At 44.7% G+C, this 19,460-nt stretch overlaps 1 protein-coding gene across 1 annotated transcript in view; it reads right to left on the reverse strand.

Moving 5' to 3' along the window:
- The window catches only part of ARFGEF3 (ARFGEF family member 3), a 171,985-nt gene that overhangs the window by 50,070 nt on the left and 102,455 nt on the right, over nucleotides 1–19,460 (reverse strand). The window contains exons 11-14 of the mRNA XM_056125974.1: nucleotides 17,209–17,321; nucleotides 14,555–15,459; nucleotides 8,668–8,834; nucleotides 6,532–6,697 (exon numbers count right to left, since the gene is read on the reverse strand). Of these exons, the coding sequence (XP_055981949.1) occupies nucleotides 6,532–6,697; nucleotides 8,668–8,834; nucleotides 14,555–15,459; nucleotides 17,209–17,321 (1,351 nt within the window). The remainder of the gene's footprint in view (nucleotides 1–6,531; nucleotides 6,698–8,667; nucleotides 8,835–14,554; nucleotides 15,460–17,208; nucleotides 17,322–19,460) is intronic.

Raw genomic sequence — 19,460 nt, forward strand, 5'->3', positions numbered from 1 at the left:
AGCTCTGATTTACATAGCCTGTGGTCCTATTCTAGGCTTTCTATTCCCTGAGTCCCCAACTCCTCAGAATAAAGGAAATGAGCATTGGAGATGTGACTTTAGAGTTGAAACTAATGTACCTGAATACAATTAATGTAGCTGAACACAACCTGGAAAGGGAATGGAACAGAGGGCAGTGGAAATTTATTCCTTGACTTGAGAGATTCACCTTCAACAGCATAAGGCTTTTTTGTATGATATTTGGATATTATTTCATTGTATTCTTGGGATTACTCCAAGAAGCTTATAGTTCGAGGGCAATACACTACTTTAAAAGTTGGTAAGTGGAAAATAAAAGTTCTTATCATAAGATAGAAAGTTTATAACAATGTGAGGTGACTGATGTTAACTAAACTTACTTATTATGATGATAAATTTGCAATATACACATATGTCAAATCATCATGTTACTCTCCCTAGACTAACAAAATGCCATATGTTAAATATATCTCAGTAACATTCAGGAGAAAACCCAGAGAGAAATGCATGTGGTTACTAAACTGGGAACAGGAGATTTCAGTGAAATTATTTTGACGTATGGTCAAATAGCCTAAAGATATTTACTAGAAATTGTTATTTATCAAAGATATACTGTTGCCTATGTACTATGTAAAAGACTAATGAATTAAAGTAATGAAATATTTCTTATGCACTGGAATTCCAAAATTTTACAGAATACTTTTACATACATAGTACCAGAAATAGAAAGGCAGTATAACACTAATGACCATATGGACAAAATTGCTTCTGCTTACATATAATAAAAATATCAGATGGAAGTTTCCAAACTCTAAGTAAAATTACATTCAAATTCACTTGTTACTTCATACCTGGAAACTTCTACAAAGACTCACAAATCTTTTTCCATTGGCTGTTGTATTCCTGTGAAAAGTCTCTTTTCCTGTCTTTAACCTAAAGTTAGATAGTTTTCCTTTACACAATGCAACCGGGCTTACTGTTCACTATGAAAGTGATGGTTGATTACTTGTGAAGACTGGTGAATAGGACTACTGTGGAGTCTGTTATTTGTTCATGTTTGCTTATACCAAACACTCTTTTTAGAAATTAAATTTCAGGTAAGAGATTCACAGAGATTCATTTTGGTACAAATGTTAGTATTTGAAAATGAAAACTGAAAGTTTTGGATTCTCAATCACATTCAAGGCATTTAATTAGCTTAGGGGCTATTTTCCTTCCCTACAGGAGACAGTCTGTGCATATAGATGGAAACCAAGTTCTTGCTTTCAAGATAAATGTCTCACAATTTATAACTGCCTATTTTAGTATTGAATTTTAATTTTTGGTTTGTGAGTCACACTCACACTTGAAGACCACACCTTCTACAAGATCACTGTCGGTGATTTTAATGCTAAGATAGAACTGAAAAGATCAGCCGAAGAACTCCACATTGGGACCCATGGCCTAGAATGGAATGAACAGGGTGACATGTCTGAGTTCATCATGTCAACCAAGACCATCCATGGTAAGTCACAGTTCCAGAAGGTCGAATCTAAACATTGGACATGGGAGTCTCCTGGTGGACGATTCCATAATGAAATTGACCACATCATATTCAATTGACGGTTTTGCCTGACTGATGTTGCTGTTGTCCCAAAATTCCAAACGGGATCGAACCACCGTCTCCTTCGTGCAAAATTTTACTTCATGGAGTGGGTAGAAAGGGCTGAAAATTTTAAGAAGAGAACTCCCAGAATGACCACCAACTGGGAGCTCTTTGGCACTACTGCGGCAACATGGGAAAATGCCATCGTTGACAACATTGACGAGGAATAGGATCGACTGGTTCAGAACCTCCATGATTGTGCGAGGAATGCCAAGAGAGAAATAGCCACAAAAAATGCCTGTCTTCGAAAACTCTTTGAGCTTATTAGCCAACGTGGCTTGGCGCAAGCCTCAGGCAACCACAAGCGAATGTCTGAGCTCGCAAAGCAGTGCAGAGAAGCAATCAAGAACAACTTCAAAGAGAGAAGAGCAGTAGTGCTGGCAGATGCAGCAGAAGCTGGGAAAAGCATTCGCCATGTCCACCTGTCCTTCGCCAACTACAAGACCAAGAGGACTACCCTCCAAAGTCCTGATGGATCTATCACAACTTTCAGAAGGGCAATGGAGAAGATTATCCATGACTTCTACTCGGATCTCTTCAATAGCCATGTCCACCTGCCCACATACCAAATTTCGCAGGATGGATATGTCGTTCCCAACGTTCTCCCTTCCAAAATCCAACATGCCATTTTGTCAGTAAAGAAGCGAACAGCACCTGGCCCAGACCAGATCATACCCAAACACCTGAAAACTCTGCCGTTGGTACTCATCAATACACTGGCTCGGCTCTTCACACGCTACCTGTCTGAACGAAAGGTTCCATCCCAATGGAAAAACAGCAGGACAGTACTACTGTACAAGAAGGGAGACATCCACGACATTGGCAACTATCACCCAATCTGCCTCTTGTCTGTCATCTACAAGCTGTTCACTTGAGTCATCCTAAATAGGATTGGCAGAACACTAGATGAAGGACGACCATGCAAGCAAGCTGGGTTCCACAAAGGATTCAGCACGATAACCAAGCTCATTGAGATTTCTTGGGAGTTCAAGATGCCACTCTGTTTAACACTCATTGATTTAAAGAAGTAGTTATCGAAGCCCTAGTCAAACAGGGCCTTCAAAATACATCAGGATCCTCCGTGAGCTGTATTATGGATTCACTATCAGGATCTCACCATTCTACAGGGAAGTGATTATCAATGTCAAGAGAGTGTTCGGCAGGGTGATACCATTTCTTTTTTTTTATTAATTAATTTTTTTTAATAGTGAGACATCATGAGGTACAGTTGCAGACTTACACATTTTTGTGCTTGGGTTTCAATTATACAATGATCAAACACCCATCCCTCCACCAGTGCGCATTTCCCACCACCACGGATCCCAGTATCCCTCCCACCCCCCAGCCCCCATCCCACCCTGCCTCTGTGGCAGGGCATTTCCCTCTCTCTCCTTTTGAGTGCTGTGGTTTGCAAAAGAGGCATTGAGTAGCAATCATGTTTGGTCGATAGTCTACTTTCAGCATGCTAGGGTGATACCATTTCACCAAAACTCTTCAGTGCCACCCTGAGAATGTCATGCAATGACTGGAATGGGAAGAAATGGGAGTGAAGATAGACGGTCGGCAACTACACCACCTCCGCTTTGCTGATGACATCGTTCTAATAACACCAAACATTAGACAAGCAGCACAAATGCTGACCGACTTCAACCATGAGTGTGGAAAAGTCGGACTCCAGCTGAATCTCATGAAGACAATGTTTATGAAAAACAGTCTCATTCCTGATGTTACATTCTCTCTCAACGGAACAAACATCTCCAAATGCACCAGTTATGTGTACCTAGGTCGAGAAGTCAACATGACGAATGACCTGGCACCTGAGATGCGCAGGAGGAAGAGAGCTGCTTGGAACACCTTCAAGAATGTCAAAGAAATAGCTAAGAGGATGAAGAACCTCCAGCTTTGGGCACATCTCTTCGATTCCACTGTTCTTCCTGCATTAACATATGCCTCAGAGACCTGGCCCTATAAAAAAAGGATAAGAACACTATTCGGGTCTCCCAAAGAGGAATCGAAAGAGCTATGCTTGGAGTATCATGCTTCACTCAAATGAGAGAAAGAATCCGGAGTTCCAACCTCCTCCATTGACGGTCAAGAATCAGGGATGCTCTCTCATTTGCCAAGGCGTCGAAAATCAGATGGACTGGACACTTAATGAGATTTGGAGACGATTGCTGAATTAGAGCCGTTACTGACTGGTTTCCATGAGACGTCAAAAGATCGCGTGGCTGCCCACCTATGAGATGGTCACACATCTTCGTCAAGACACTGAATGATTAGTTTGAGGCTCTTCATGTTCCTAGAATGAACAGATGCCACTGGGCTACACTAGCATGCTACATGGACAAATGGTGACATTGCTGGCGCCCACTCGAGCAGATCGATGAGTAACAGGATGTCAAGTGATCAGGTGAGTCACACTAAGTGGTGCTCAGGACTTACTCCAGACTCTGTGGTCAAGAATCACTCCTAGAAGGGTTTGGTGGACCATATCGGATGCTGAAGATGAAACCGTGTATAAGGCAATCACTCTACCTGCTATACTATTGCTCTGGCCCCAAGTGCCATTTTTAAAAGGAATGTAATGGTTACTAAGATTAATAAAATACAAATTGATCACTTATCTAGTGAGCTCAAACCTTAACCCAGTCTTCATTTCTCCAGTTCTACCCCCAGACTGGAACTAGGGGTAGCCAATGACCAGGTTTCTCCCTGTTGTGGACAGACTTCACTCTGGATCTTGACTCCCTACCTGGTCACTAAGGCGCCTTATCCCAATTCCCTAAGTTCCTCACTGTTAGGCTACACCTGCAGAAAGACCATCCTTCACCTTGCAACAGTTCCCAGCACCAACCCTGGACAACATAACATATCCTTTGCACAACAGTGTCCACCTCCCAGCCTGACCGTCTTGCTCCAGTGTATGAGACATTCCAGCAGATCTTTTCAAACCCAACACAGATGGGGAAGTAGCAACTCTGTACCAATCATCTTTCAGGATCTGCTTCAATGTAATACCCATGTCATACCCATGTCAATGAGGCAACCAAGTGGGAGAAGCAGAGGGGCAGAACTTCGTATGGACCCTGGCAGGCAAGACCATCACCCTTGAGGTGGAGCCCAGTGACACTATTGAGAATGTTGAATCCCAAATTCAAGACAAGGAGAGTATCCTGCCAAACCCGTAACATCTGATTTTTTCAGATAGACAGTCAGAGGATGGCTGTACTCTCTTGGACACTGCATTTGATGCTGCATCTTATGGGAACATCAAGAGTCATCGTCGCACTAGCTGACCCAGAAGTACAACTGAAAAGGGATCTGCCGGAAGTGTTATATCTGCCTGCAACTCCACACTGTCAAATGTCATGAGATGAAGTGTGGGCACAACAACAACCTGTGCCCCCAAGAAGGTGAAATAATGCCCCATACATACCACATCTGTGGGTGGCCACCTCTCAGGGTCTTGCAGACTCAATAAAGTTCCCTTTTGATTGACTGGGGGGGAAAAGGTAATACCCACGTATGTGGGGTCATACTTGAATCACTCCACCTCCTACTTGGTGTCACAGGCATTTTCAGAAAATAATAGTATCACACCACAGGTTGCCTCCCAGAAGTGGAATGTTGGCTCTATTAGAGCAGACGAGCTCTCCTAACAGAAACCTCCCAGTATCTACAAAGAGCAGCTTGCTAAACCACAACTCCTGGAGGCATGTGATCACAATCCCCAGTTGCTGCCCACGCTGACATGACTGTGACACGAAATCAGATGCTAGAATCTGTGACTTAGTGATCCCACGTTGGCTAGACCTCAGAGCCATGACAACTGCATAATCCCTGTGACCACAAAACCACTGCGGTCAGCTACTCCCCTATAAACCCAGAGTCACAGAGACCAGCTGTTTTGATGTGTGGGAGTCCTGGATTGCAGCTCACGTCAGCTTGTATTTGGGGTTGCATGCCAGTAATAGTGAAGAAATAAAGGAATTCAGCATGGGGACAAAATAGACAGATGGGGATAAAAACCTAGGAATGTCTACTCTATATTGGAACTTTGAAGACTCAAAAAACAGCAATACTTGTGATAACTATTGATATGAATAAATCAGAAGATGGAGGCATCATTAAGCTTTGAAAAAAGTAGATAGAAAAAAATATAGAATTGAAGTTACCGAGCAGGTTACCAAATACTGAACTGAAGTCACCAATTTCCATTAAGCTTTGGAAAAGGTAGATGAAAAAAATATTGAATTAAGATTAGGGAGACCAGAGGAGAGGAAGACACAAACTAGAAGTGACACTAGGACAGAGTGATGGGTCTTAGACATGCTGGTGGTGTGAAAGGGTTGGAATTGTGTCCACCATAAATATGAACAACACAACTGTAACCAAATTACATCAACTACAATCAAAAAATAAATAAAAATAGAAAAACCAGGAGAGTAAAGTCAAGTTTCAAATCAATCATTTTATATTACTAATAAATCCCCAGCAGCACTGAATGAGTAATTCTGTTAGTGCTTTTCCTATTCATTTCCAAGAATAATTCTAGACTTTGAGATTATAAAGTGCTTTATGTAATTCCAGAAGAGGTCTTTTATTTTGTTCTAGCAGACATAGGAATGAGGTAAGTTCTCATCTGCAGGATGCATGGAGGCTCCCAAGTCCCACATGGGAAAAGGACAGACAGCTCTCTGGGAGCTGAACTTGTATCATTTCCCCGGAATTGTCACCAGCTGCCCGGGGAGGTTTGTGTTTGGTGTTTCAAGGTCAGCCTGACACCCACCACTTCTAGGCCAAGGGCTTGGGAAGGGGAAGTGCTTCTACCCCACCTGGGGCACAGAGCAGAGTCACAGGCGACTGACCGGTCAGCATAGTGATGAGGGGAAGGCTGTTGTCCTCAGGGCTGCCCCAGTAGCCAGCTTCTCCCAGCATGTTCCGTTCCAGTACCTGATGGTACAGCTCCTCGATCCAGGCCTGGGAGAAGACCATCAGCACCCCGCTGGTCTGCACCTGCTTCATGAACTCTTTCTGTAGGGACAGACAGCACAGGAATGTGACAATCTTCTCCACCCCTCTAAACCAATAGCCTCCTCCATGACCTCAATGATGATGTTAGACTTAGGGGAAACAATCCTTGGTGACAGATCAGGGAAGGGGAGGTCAAGAAATCCCAAACTTCATGAAGTTCCTTTCATTCATTATATATATTATATACAGCATATGGGCTGGAGCGATAGCACAGTGGGTAGGGCATTTGCCTTGCATGCAGCCAACATGGCCGACCTGAGTTCAATTCCTCTGCCCCTCGCAGAGAGCCTGGCAAGCTACCGAGAGTATCTCGCCCGCATGGTAAAGCCTGGCAAGCTACCTGTGAGGTATTCAATATGCCAAAAACAGTAACAAGTCTCACAATTTGTTGTGAGATGCTACTGGTGCCCGTTCGAGCAAACTGATGAACAATGGGAGGACAGTGCAGTGTTACAGCATATACATATATTATATATATATATATTAATATTTTTAGAGGCCACACCCAGCAGCTCTTGAGGGTCTGGGGGCCACTCCCAACAGTACATCCTATGGTTTGGTGCTCAGGCTACTTGGTGCTTGGGGAGTCCCCAGGGATACCCTAATGGTGGTGGAGAGGAGGCAGTGCAGTGCTGGGGAATCAAACCCAGGACCCCCTATTAATTAGGCTCTTCCACTTGAGCTGTCACAAGTGGTCCCCAGTTGTAAGACACCTGGCAGAGTATTAGGGACACTATGCTCACCTTTTTTTATTTTTTTTTAAACTCTTTGATGTGTGTGAGACTTAGAAAGTGCTCAGAAATCTTGGACTTTGTGCCTGAGTAGCAGGGAGAGAATGCAGTCCCAGAAAGAACTTATGGGTTTCAAGAGCTATTTTGTTTGTTTATGGGTCACACACAGTGGCTCTTAGAAGTTAATCCTGGCTCTGTGCTCAGGAGTCACTCCTGAAGGACTCAGGGGAGCATATGGACTGCAGGGGATTGAATCCCCACAAGTTGCCTGCAAGGCAAATACCTTACTAGCCTTATTAAATCTCTAGCCTCTCAAGAGCCATCTGACTTACATTCTGGAAGCTCCCACTTACCTTTGATAATTTATGATTTACCAATCAAACAAGAGCTTATTGAGTTTCATTTCATTCTCATGCTACATGGTATGGGGTGGGGGGTGGGGTGGGCTAGTGGCTGGGGTGGGGGTGCTTTATTACTGAACCATGTGTTAAAGGTAGGTCTGGATACATTTTAGAATATAATGAAAAGCTTTTTATTGGAAATATTTTGTTCTGGATGTTTTCTGGTCACCCCTAGAGGTGTTCAGGGTCTCTGTGTGCCCTGCAGTGCTTGGGGAATCTCTCAGTACCAGGCATCAAACTCATACCTACTGCATTTGAGGCGCGCACTCAGCCCATTGCATTACCTTCGACCCCAACCAGCAAAGGGTTTGGGAACCATCTGCCTTCACTATCTGCAGAATGGATGATTTTCTACCTTCTTTCTGGTATCACCTGGGTTGGAAGTGCACTTGGGTTGGTAGGGGGTCATTCCAAGTAGTTATTTCCAGGTAATGGATATAGTGAGTGGTCCCTGTATTCAAGATTCACAACTAACTGCTCCTCTGTATGACCTCTCTCTCTCTCTCTCTCTCTCTCTCTCTCAATTTTTGTTTTGGGGCCACACCTGGTGATGCTCAGGACTCTTCACAGAGGTATCACTCCTGGTGTGCTCAGGAAACCATATGGGATACTGGGTATCAAACCCAGGTCTGCAGCATGCAAGGTAAACGCCCTTCCCATTGTACAATACTGCTCCAGGCCCTGATCCAGATTTGCCAGCAAGGGGGGACAGTCTGCATGGGGCCCGTACTTTCAGGATGCTTTCAGGACACTACTGCATGGTTCCCCTGCACCCACTAATCCTCTTTGCCCCTCAGAGGTGGGCTCAGCTCTACCCCCACCCCATACGCACACTCACCATCATGCCCGGTGCCAGAGGGGGCCGTTTCCGGTAGTAATCGGCATGCGAGAGCTTCAGGTTGAGCAGCAGAGCGCAGTGTGCGGCCGTGTACAGGCTGTCTGCGTTCATCAGCATCTGCAGGCTCAGGCTGCTGCCACCCTCAAACCCAGGAGAGCGCATCATGCCTGAGTGGAGAAAAGCCTGAGACTTGGTGGGACTGCGGGGGACAATCCCACAGAGGGATCCTGCACCTCTAAGGACCTTTCTGGGAAGCCAGAGCAGTCAGGGACCACCCCAGGGCCAGAAGCGCAGTGAGGGCAAGTCCTCTACCTGAATCTCCAGAGCAAACTCTTCATCATAAGCTCACCAGCGCCTCCAGTACAACTGTGTTATTTAAAAAAAAAATTCCCCCTAAATTTTATTTTATAAGTTACAAAATTACTCAAAGTTATGAGTTACAAAGTTATTCATAGTTGGCATTTTGACATACAATGGTTCTATCACCCATCCTGCCACCAGTGTTCCCAGGCTCCTGCCTGCCATCCTGACAGACCCCTTTTAAGTTTGGTTATTAAAGTCTGAGTCTCACGATTTTAGTGTTGTTGGCTTGTGGTTTGGATATTTAGCTCTACCATTCCTTACACAACCAATGTACCTGAATCCCCTTGTCCTCCACCCCCGTTGTTTCTTACTGATCTCCTCTTTCTTTCCCCTTCACTCTATTTCTTTCCTTCTCCTCCTTATACTCCGGGGCAGTGGGTGATCTAGGCATCCCCCATTTACACCATTGCACTTCTGCATCCAGTTATGGAACTGGACGATATCATGTTAAATAAAGTAAGGCAGCAGAAGAAGGATCAACACAGAGTGATCCCACTTATATGTGGTATTTAGAGTAACTAGACGAGGAAATGCCATATCAGTCTTGTATGTGTAAGTCTCTTTCTCTAGAAACCGACAGAATGATCAATAGTAAGTATTCTGAGTCTTCTCACCATAGCTTCCCCTCACAATAAAATAAGACCGCACTTGACTCTCCCCTATCCTCATAGTCTCCCTGGCCTGGTGCTGCCCCCTGACCCCACCACACCTGGACCCATGTACAATGCTCTCCAGAAGGGTTTACCCAGATACCTGGAGGGTTTGCTCCCTCGATTCTTTCAGGTCGTGGCTCCAGTACCAGCTTTCCAGAGACTTTCCCCTTCAATCCTGTCTCTAAGCGCATCACCCCTGCCCATTTAATCATATGTCTAAAAATGGATAAATGGCAATTTTTACATTATAGATGTACATGTCCATAATGACTGTAAACACCAAATGCACAGAATTGTGTACCTTAAATAGGTGAATGATACGGCATTGAATTATATATCAATAAAGCTGTTGAAAATAAACGAGGTGGGGTCAGGAGATATACAGCCAATAGGGTGTAGGCTAAGCCTGTGGATTTGATCCCTAGTATGTATGACATAGTACTCCAATCGCCACTGGATATGGCAGTGGATTGGGTAATTCCTGGCACCAGAGGGCCTGAGTGACACCCCATCCTTAGACCAAGACCAGTACCTTGCATTTAATGGTCCAGGGGGCCAAGAATCCCTTGTCGGGTTTCCCAGATCTCCTGAGAACCACTTGGGAGGCAAAAGAAGAAAAAAGAAAGAAAGAAAGAAAAAAAGAAAGAAAGAAAGAAAGAAAGAAAGAAAGAGCTACCCGCTCCAGCCTAGCTTCCTCCAAGCATCATTTTATCTTCACTATGTTTCCATTTTGAAGGGCTCAGCACAACTTAACTGAAACTCTAACTCATGCTGCAGAGATGGTTCACTAAAACACCCAGAGCGGGGCCTTATTTACAGAGAAATGGGACATACTATGAGCAAGTCAGTCTCTCCTGCTCTGGAATGTGTCAGTCCAGTGGCCCCATTTGTTCTTGCAAACAAAGCAGCTGTTTGAGGAGTTGCTTGAAACAGTGCAGCTTAAATAGAGGCAAGTTACGCATGCTGCAAACATCCTCAAACTTCAAATTTAGAAGTTAACAATGCTAAAATTTTCCGGTGTGTGTGGGAGGGGGGGACACAGGAAGGAAGGAAACTGGGGACACTGGTAGTGGGAAATGTATACTGGTGAAGGAGTGAATGGACTGGTGTTGGAACATTTGTATGACTAAAACCCAATCATGAACAGCTTTGTAATTGTGTATCTTACTGTGATTTAATTTTTAAAAATTAAAAAAAATTTCCTTGCATCAAAAATGTACCTCTTGGGGCTGGAGAGATAGTATAGTGGGTAGAGAAAATCCTGGTATGGTCCTCAAACAAACAAACAAAAGTCTCTCTTATATGAAATAAAAAGTTTTTTTAAAGGAGTTACCAAGCATCTTTAGAACATTTTCTTCTATCTCTAAATTTTTTAATTATTTTTAAAAGGAAGGGCATGGGGCTGGAGTGATAGTACAGCAGGTAGGGCGTTTGCCTTGCACGTGGCTGACCCAGATTTAATTCCCAACATCCCATATGGTCCCCTGAGCCCTTTCAGGAGTCATTCCTGAGTGCAAAGCCAAGAGTAACCCCTGAACATCACCAGGTGTGACCCAAAAAGCAAAATAAATAAATAAATAAATAATAAAAGGAGGGGCATATCTGGCAATGCTCACATCACACTCCTGGTGGGGCTTGGGGAACCATTTGTGATGCTGGTGACTGAACCAGAATTGGCCAAATACAAGGAAAGTGCATTAACCCCTGTACTATCTCTCTGGCCCAGTATTCCTGTAATTTCTTAAATGAATATACTAATAAGAGAATAAGGACCAAAATAAATTTTAAATTGAAAATATTTCAGGACCTTTGCTATATTTGAGGATGGCCTAAACATTGTGTGTGTTTGTGTGTGTGTGGTGTAAGTGCACATACCATTCCAATAAAACTACTTTCATCGGTCTAAAGTTAGACCTTACTTCTAGTGTTCTGTAAGAATTCTGCAGTGCCTAAAGATACTTTTGTACTAAGCATACATTTCCCTCTCTCACCCCCCAACCCCCCTTCCAGTCAATCTATACTTCTGGTCACACTGAGACCACTCCCTCTGAAGCTCAGTTTTGGGGTATGGGTCCTTCCTGGTTCTGTATTCACCAAGCTGGTCCCTTCCAGGAAGTGCAGTGAGGATGGAGAACACACAGTCAGGAAGGGAGACCCCTGCTGGGCAGATATGGAAGGTCCCTAGTCTACAAGTACCTGGAGCATTATTGGCAGGACTGCAGAAGAGAACACAGAATGTTGAAGGGGTGGGGTGCTCCAGTCTTGCCAGAGAACCCCAGTTTGCCCTGCAAAATGATAGAACTCCTGGGGAGCCTCTGAGGTGGGATGGGGCTTGCTGTCCATGTGAAAGTTGAGGAACTTCCCTGTCTGAATCCCAAGTCAGCTTCTGTCTGACCCTGGGAAAGAGACTGGTGGGCCAGACAGCTGAGAGCAAATTCTGGCCAGTAAGCCAGACTGCAGACCTAGAGTCAGATTTGTTTTAATGTAAAGAAACAGTTCTTTCATGATGCATCATACTGTTGTCTATGAAGTCTAGTACTTTACAAATATCCACCTGCTTCACATAATAAACCCCACATATGACCAAGGCATGTCCCCAAATCCTAACTGAACACTTTTACTATCAAGCAATACAAGTATCCAGTTCACTGCCTATGGCTGTGGGAGGTTGGCTCTGGCTTTTTGTCCCCAGGGGCTACCTTACACAAATGCCACTTTCTTCTCTGTAGGAACTGAGAGATGTTTTAGCAGCTTTCATGGCTCATTCCCAGCCAGGCCTTCAGAACAACATTCGTCTGCATGCTTTGAACCCTGCCACCAGTCAACAAAAGCAACATGAACTGCCTTCAGAGGTAAGCCTTCCCTTTGTTGTGGGTCATACCTGAGGCTGATCTCCATGCTCAATGAGCTTTCAGAGGACAAGGCTGAGGTTTCAGCCAGGAGGGCAAACCCTAAGGCAGGAACAACTGCTCAGTAGGAGGCTTTGGCTAAACACGATCTTTAGCTTTGAATGTGGATGCGAACAATGAGAAAAAAGTTGGGGTGTTATTCAGGAGCTCCCATTCTCTTCTCTCCTTCTGGATTAATTTTTATAACTTTCTCTTAAGGGAACAACAACCACAAATCTGCCAGTTCCCTTTCTCTTAGAGGGGCATAGATGTTTCTCTCTCCCACTCTCTTATTTTGCAGGCAACCTTGCCCTTCTTCCAAGCAGGGGGAGCTTTGGCTAAGTCCAGACAGGACAGTGCTGGCCTGTGTTTGTGACTCTGGCTGACCCCCAGTGACCATCAATGTGATGTGCTAAACTACAGCAGTAACTGAGCAGATCAGCCTTACTGGTAGCAGATCATCGAATGATGGGACTGTCTCTAGGAAACAGGGGCCAAGTTCTGACTGTCCCTGGGAAACAGAGGCCAAGTCCTACTGGGCAAAAACTCTGTGGTGGTCACAGAATTAGAGACAAATGGCTAATAAAATTGTAGCCAATCACTATGAATTTTATTTGGAAACAGTCAAAAGATTTTTAGTTTCATTTCAAGGTTTGGATATCTACATGTAAAAATTATTATCACACAACATGTTGGATCTGCAGGGACAGTTTATAGACTCATAAATTTAAGCATTTTTAGCACTCAAGGGAACACATTATAGCCCCACAAAAATCATCCCCTCAAGTCTTGTTTTGTATGTAATATAAATATTGATTTGGATGGCACAAAAACACCATAGTGAGGATTTGCTTTAGAATTAATTTAAAATCTCCTCAAATTTTAGAAAAGGCCTTGCTAGCATTCTACTTCCTAATTTTCATAGAAAATTAGTCAAGGTCTTTGAAAGTTCATCTTTACCATGGCGACAAGTCATTTGTCTGGATTACTGAGTTGAGGCTATATCCATATTTGAAGCTATCAACTAGCAGCAGCTTACCACCTACTCCACCAGAGTTATTTTCTATGGAAAATTAAAGGTAGAAGGCTCAAAAATATAATTGGACTATTTCTCGATGACTTGGGGCAATCATTTCTGCACCAGTGAGCCATTATTGAAACAGGCAGTACAGTATTCAGCTACACAACTGCCCCTGGGAACTTACCAGTATTTGCTGGACTTTCTACTGTGGCTCCTGGGGTTCCCAGTTGGTCAGGTTGGGCTTCCCAGATCTGTCCCTGTGACTATTAGCTCAGAGTCACCAACAAACAACTTCCTAAGGCAACAGCATTCCTTCCAATACAGACTATACCTAAAAAATCCTTCCCTGGAGCTCTCTCCTCTCTATTTCCAAAAAGCAACTACATCAATCTACAATTAATTAACTGATGAGAGGAAGCTGTGTATGTCCTAGCATCCTTAGCACACAGCCACAAGCAGTCTTTTTCTACATTGACTGGTCAATGGTTGGAAACTTGCCACAAGTTATGGAGAGGGACAGGTAGGAAAGAGAAGGGATCACTATGACAATGGTAGTTGGAAATGATGACTCTGGACAAGAAACGAGTGCTGAAAGTAGGTCAAGGGATGTACATAATAACTACTCAGCATCTGTATTATAAACCATAATGCCCAAAAGGAAAGAGGGGAAGGGGAAGGGGTAGGGGTGGGAGTGGCGGGAGGAAACATTGATGTACACTGGGGAATCATGGGTGTTAGAACATTGTATGACTTAAACCCAATCATGAACAACTTTGTAACTGTGCATCTCATGGTGATTCCGTTAAAAAATGAAAAAAAGAAGAATACACCTAAGGTTCATAAGGATGCCATGAGCACAAGCCATAATGGGCATTTCTGGGCGAAGGGTGGCCCAATGAGGCGACAACTGCACAGTCTCAATGACCAGATAGCCAAAGGAAAGGTGAACCCTCTCTACAAACCTGAGCAGAAGGTTGAGGCGAAGCTCTGGAGGGCCGCGTCCACCTCTTGCACGCTGGGAAGGGCCAGCAGGCGAGGAAGGAGGCCTTCCAGTGCCTGCACGAAGAGCCGGGCACTGTGCTGGTCCGCCTCCTGGTTCTTCAGTAGCTTGAGAGACAGGGCGGCTGTCCGCAGGGAGCGGTGGCCCAGGCAGTCCCGTGGGGTCTGCTCCTCGTCGGCCAGGGAACAGTTGTCGGAGCCGATGTCCGACACGTCGGACCTCCCGGAGTCCTTCTCTGCGGCCATGGAGTACTGGTCGCAGGAATCAAACTCGGTCCGCGAGAGGTCTTGGTCGTCCACGCTGAAATTGCTCTCGCTGTAGCGGGACCCATAGGACCTCATTCTGCAGTCCACCGATAGGAAGTTGGTGATGTCGGGATAGGCCACCACGTGGCTCCGCTGCACCACGTCGGGTTGATCGACGGTGGCGTCGGGCTCCGAGCCTTTGCTCAGTGCCTCCTTGCCCTCCTGCAGGGCCGGAGACTTGAGGCTGTTTTTGGGGTGGTCCTCGGGGGTCGTCTGACCCAGCTCGCCCTCCAGCGTGGTCTGGCCCGTGTCCGTGGTCACACTGATGCTGATGTCGGGGCTCCGCTCGTGCCCCGCGGCCCAGGGCGTGTGTTCCGACGACAGCACGCGCCGCTGCCAGCGGAAGTCGGCCTCGTTGATCTCCACCGAGTCGCGGCTGGACTCGGCCCCGTCCTTGAGCTCCTCGAGGCGCAGAAGCAGCAGCTGCACCTGCCCGTCGCTCATGCCCTTGCCCTGGCTCAGCTCGTCCAAGGCCCCGAGCAAGGTGCAGACGCAGGACACAGCGGCGTAGCACGCTTCGATGCCGCCCTTGACGCACGCTTCCGTCATGCCATCCATGATGCTGAAAGGGTGCAAGGGAGAAAGGGCAACCACGGCAGGTTAAGAATGGGGGATGACTACTCCTGGGGGTTGAGATAAGGACCAGGTGGATGACTCCGGCCTCACATGCTGGGGGAAAAGGCAGCTGAGATAGAGAAGGGAGCACCTGGTGAAGGGTGCTTGGAGGGCCCACTTGGGATGGGAGATGCGTGCTGAAAGTAGACTATAGACAGAATATGATGGCCACTTAATACCTGCACTGCAGACCACACCACCTTAAAGGAGAGAGACAGAGAATAAAAAGGAATGCGCCTTTGGGGGAGAGGGGCAGGGGATGGAGGGAGGTATACTGGGAACATTGGTGGTGGAGAAAGGGCACTGGATGGGTAATTGATCATTATATGACTGAAAGATAAGCATGAAAATTTGTAAGTCTGTAATTGTACCTCACAGTAATTCATTAAAAAAATAAATTAAAAAAAATGAGGGGTTGGAGCAATAGCACAGTGGGTAGGGTGTTTGCCTTGCACACGGTTGACCAAGGTTCAATTCCTAGCATCCCATATGGTCCCCTGAGCACCTCCAGGAGTAATTCCTCAGTGCAGAGCCAGGAGAAACCCCTCTGCATAGCTAGGTGTGACCCAAAAATAAATAAATAAATAAATAAGAATGAATGGGGGGGGGGGAACGTGCCAGTGCATGCAAGAACGCTCAGACTGGTGAGTGGCTATCCAGCGAGACCCTCTCTTTACTTTGTACAAAATTAAATGAATTGGCAGAATCGGAAAATGAACAATAAGTGACTGAAACACACCCAGGCTCACAGTGCTTTGCAAACCAGGGCAACTTTTGATTTTGCTTCGAATCACTCGCTTTCTGGCTGGTTTTAATCTAAGCACAGTCAGAAAAAAAAAAAATCTAGATGGGAATCCGTAATCTTCGCATGCACACCCACTGGATTATCTCACTTTTCTACTGCTGAGTTTTCAAAACAGAAAATATAGCCATCATGAAAATATATAATAAGCATATTTATGAACAGATGCATGTGAATACAAATATTAGGCATCAGATAATCTTCAGTTTTGGTGGGGGTGGGGTGGGGTGGGGAGGAGGGCATAGTCACAATATGCTAATTCAAAAAGCCCTAAAAAAGGGGGTAAGTGAGATAATACAGGGGGTAAAGCACTTGTCTTGCATGTGGCTAAACTGAGTTGGATCCTCAGTACCCCATTTGATACTCCAAGCATTGCCAGGAGATCACTGAGCACAATGTCAGGAGTAAGCCCTGAGCATTGCAGGTCCTGGGTGGTCTCAAAGCAAAACAAAACAAAACAAAAAACCAACTCTCTCCTCCAAAACCCTAAAATAACTCCACTGAACAATTTTTAGACATTTTGTACATTCCACTTTAGTCTAAAATTACGCAGACAGTTCAAGGCCCATTAGCCATTTAAGCCCGTCACCCCATTCCTTCCAATCCAGCACCATTGGGTGGCCCATGGCCCCCAGCACTTCAACATATGGCCCTGGTGGCTCCTGAGTACCATCAACCATACTGGGGCTGGGTTCTGTTGCAAATGGACCAAATGAAAACTGGAAATTTCTATGAGCATTATACATTAAGATAGGAGTTTTCCTATGACGTAGGAGACACTATTTAAACAATCACCTTCTGGATAACACAGACACGTAAATACTTCAGACATGTTTAGAAACAAGGTCAGGAGCATTCAGAGAAAGAGACAGTCAAACAGAAAATGTATCCTACAGTTTGAGGAGATCCAGATGAGACTTCCTTTTTGAAACGGATCTTTTTCGGGACTCTGGTTCAGTGGAACTGGGTCCTGCCAAGTCACAGAGACGCTGAGGGCTCCCAAGCAGCTTTATGAAAAGAAAAACAAAAACAAAAACAATATATATATATATATAATAGTAAAGTATCTCAGGAAAACACAAGGTCTTAAAATAATGAGATCAAATAGACATGTACTTCTTTTATTGAGTGAGAGACAGTCTAAGGAGAAATACAACCATTTGAACAACAAATCTTAGCAAAACTGATTCAGTTATTTTTTTTTAATTTGTAATATTTTTAGACACCGCACAGCGGGTAGGGCGTTCGCCTTACAAGCGGCCAACATGGCCGACCTGAGTTCGATTCCTCCGCCCCTCTCGGAGAGCCCGGCAAGCTACCGAGAGTATTCGATATGCCAGACACAGTAACAACAAAGTCTCCAATGGAGACGTTACTGGGCCCGCTCAAGCAAATCGACGATCAACGGGAGGGCCTTTACCTTTACCTTTACCGTGAATTTACAAAGTTGTCTTTTTGACATTGATAATACATTGGATTCCCAGCTACCCACTTGAGGGCTGACTTAGACCAAGAAAATAGTCTGATGGATTATTTTTAAAAATTGCATTGGGTTTGGGGAGATGGCTCAAAGAGCTGGAGGCCCAGGCTCAATCTGGGGCACTATATGGTCCCCTAAGCACTACTGTATGTGGTCCCCAAGTAAAAAATTAGAAAATAAGTTGCATAGCAACAGTTACTAGGAGACAGATGCACCTGTGAGCACAACTGGTCTGCAATGTCCTTTCTATAACCCCCTCTGCCTTCCTCCGCTACCAAGATGACTTAACTTCAAAATCTGGTCCATGTGATATTGAGGATCAAACTTGGGGTCCCTGACCTGGAAGGTATGCCTTTCGCGCCACCAGACACTCTCTCTGATCTGCCTGCTACTATTGTTCATATGAAAAGATTTAAACTTTTACAAATTAAATTTCCTTCAAGACTATAGGATTATTGAGGCTCTTAATTTTTTCTTGAGGCGAGTCTTGAAGATTGTTACTTACCAGGGATTTGTTTATGTTTTTTAATTTACTGGTATAAACTGTCTTGGGGCTGGAGCAATAGCACAGCAAGTATGGCGTTTGCCTTGCATGCAGCCAACATGGTTGACCTGAGTTGGATACCTCCGCCCCTCTCGGAGAGCCCGGCAAGCTAGCGAGAGTATCTCGCCCGCACGGCAGAGCCTGGCAAGCTACCCATGACAGATTCAATATGCCAAACACAGTAACAACAAGTCTCATGAAGGAGATGTTACTGGGCCCGCTCGAGCAAATCGATGAACAACGGGAGGACTGTGACCATGACTGGTATAAACTGTCTTAATACCTTTAATTAAGTTCATGTCTGTAACCTCCTTAGTGATATGCACTTTTCTTTATCTTCCTCCAAATCTTGGTATTTTTCACTTCACTGAGTCACAAGATTACACACTGCTAATTTTATATATTGTTACTTTTTAATATATATTTTATATTTTGTTTATATATTATTTGTATATTTATATATTTTATATATTTATATATTTTATATATTGTTACTTTTATATTTTATACGGGCTGGAGCAATAGCAGAGCAGGTAGAGTGTTTGCCTTGCATGCAGCCAACATGGCCGACCCAAGTTCGGTTCCTCAGAGCCCAGCAAGCTACCGAGAGTATCTTGCCTGCACGGCAAAGCCTGGCAAGCTCCCCGTAATGTATTCAATATGCCAAAACACAGTAACAACCAAGTCTCACAATGGAGATGTTACTGGGCCACTCGAGAAAATCGATGAACAATGGGAGGACAGTGATATATATTATATATATATATATATATTACACATCCAACATCCATCCATATTTTATATATTGTTAATTTTTTGCTTCTTTGGTCACACCTGGCAATGCACAAGGGTTACTCCTGGCTCTTCACTCAGGAATTACTCCTGACGGTGCTCCGGGGACCATATGGGATGCTGGGAATCGAACCCGGATTGGCTGCGTGCAAAGCAAATGCCCTTTGGGCAAATGCCCTACCCGCTGTGCTATCTCTCCAGCCCCTATATTATTACTTTTAATAACCTCACTTTCTGCTTTTCTCTTTATGTTTTCTCCTTTCTATGTTCTCTAATCTGCTCTTCTTTCCCCATCTACCTAAGTTGGCAAGTTAGAATTAGCTGTAGGGG

The sequence above is a fragment of the Sorex fumeus genome, unplaced genomic scaffold, assembly GCF_029834395.1.
Source record: "Sorex fumeus unplaced genomic scaffold, SorFum_2.1 ptg000061l, whole genome shotgun sequence".
Classification (NCBI taxonomy): Eukaryota; Metazoa; Chordata; class Mammalia; order Eulipotyphla; family Soricidae; genus Sorex; species Sorex fumeus.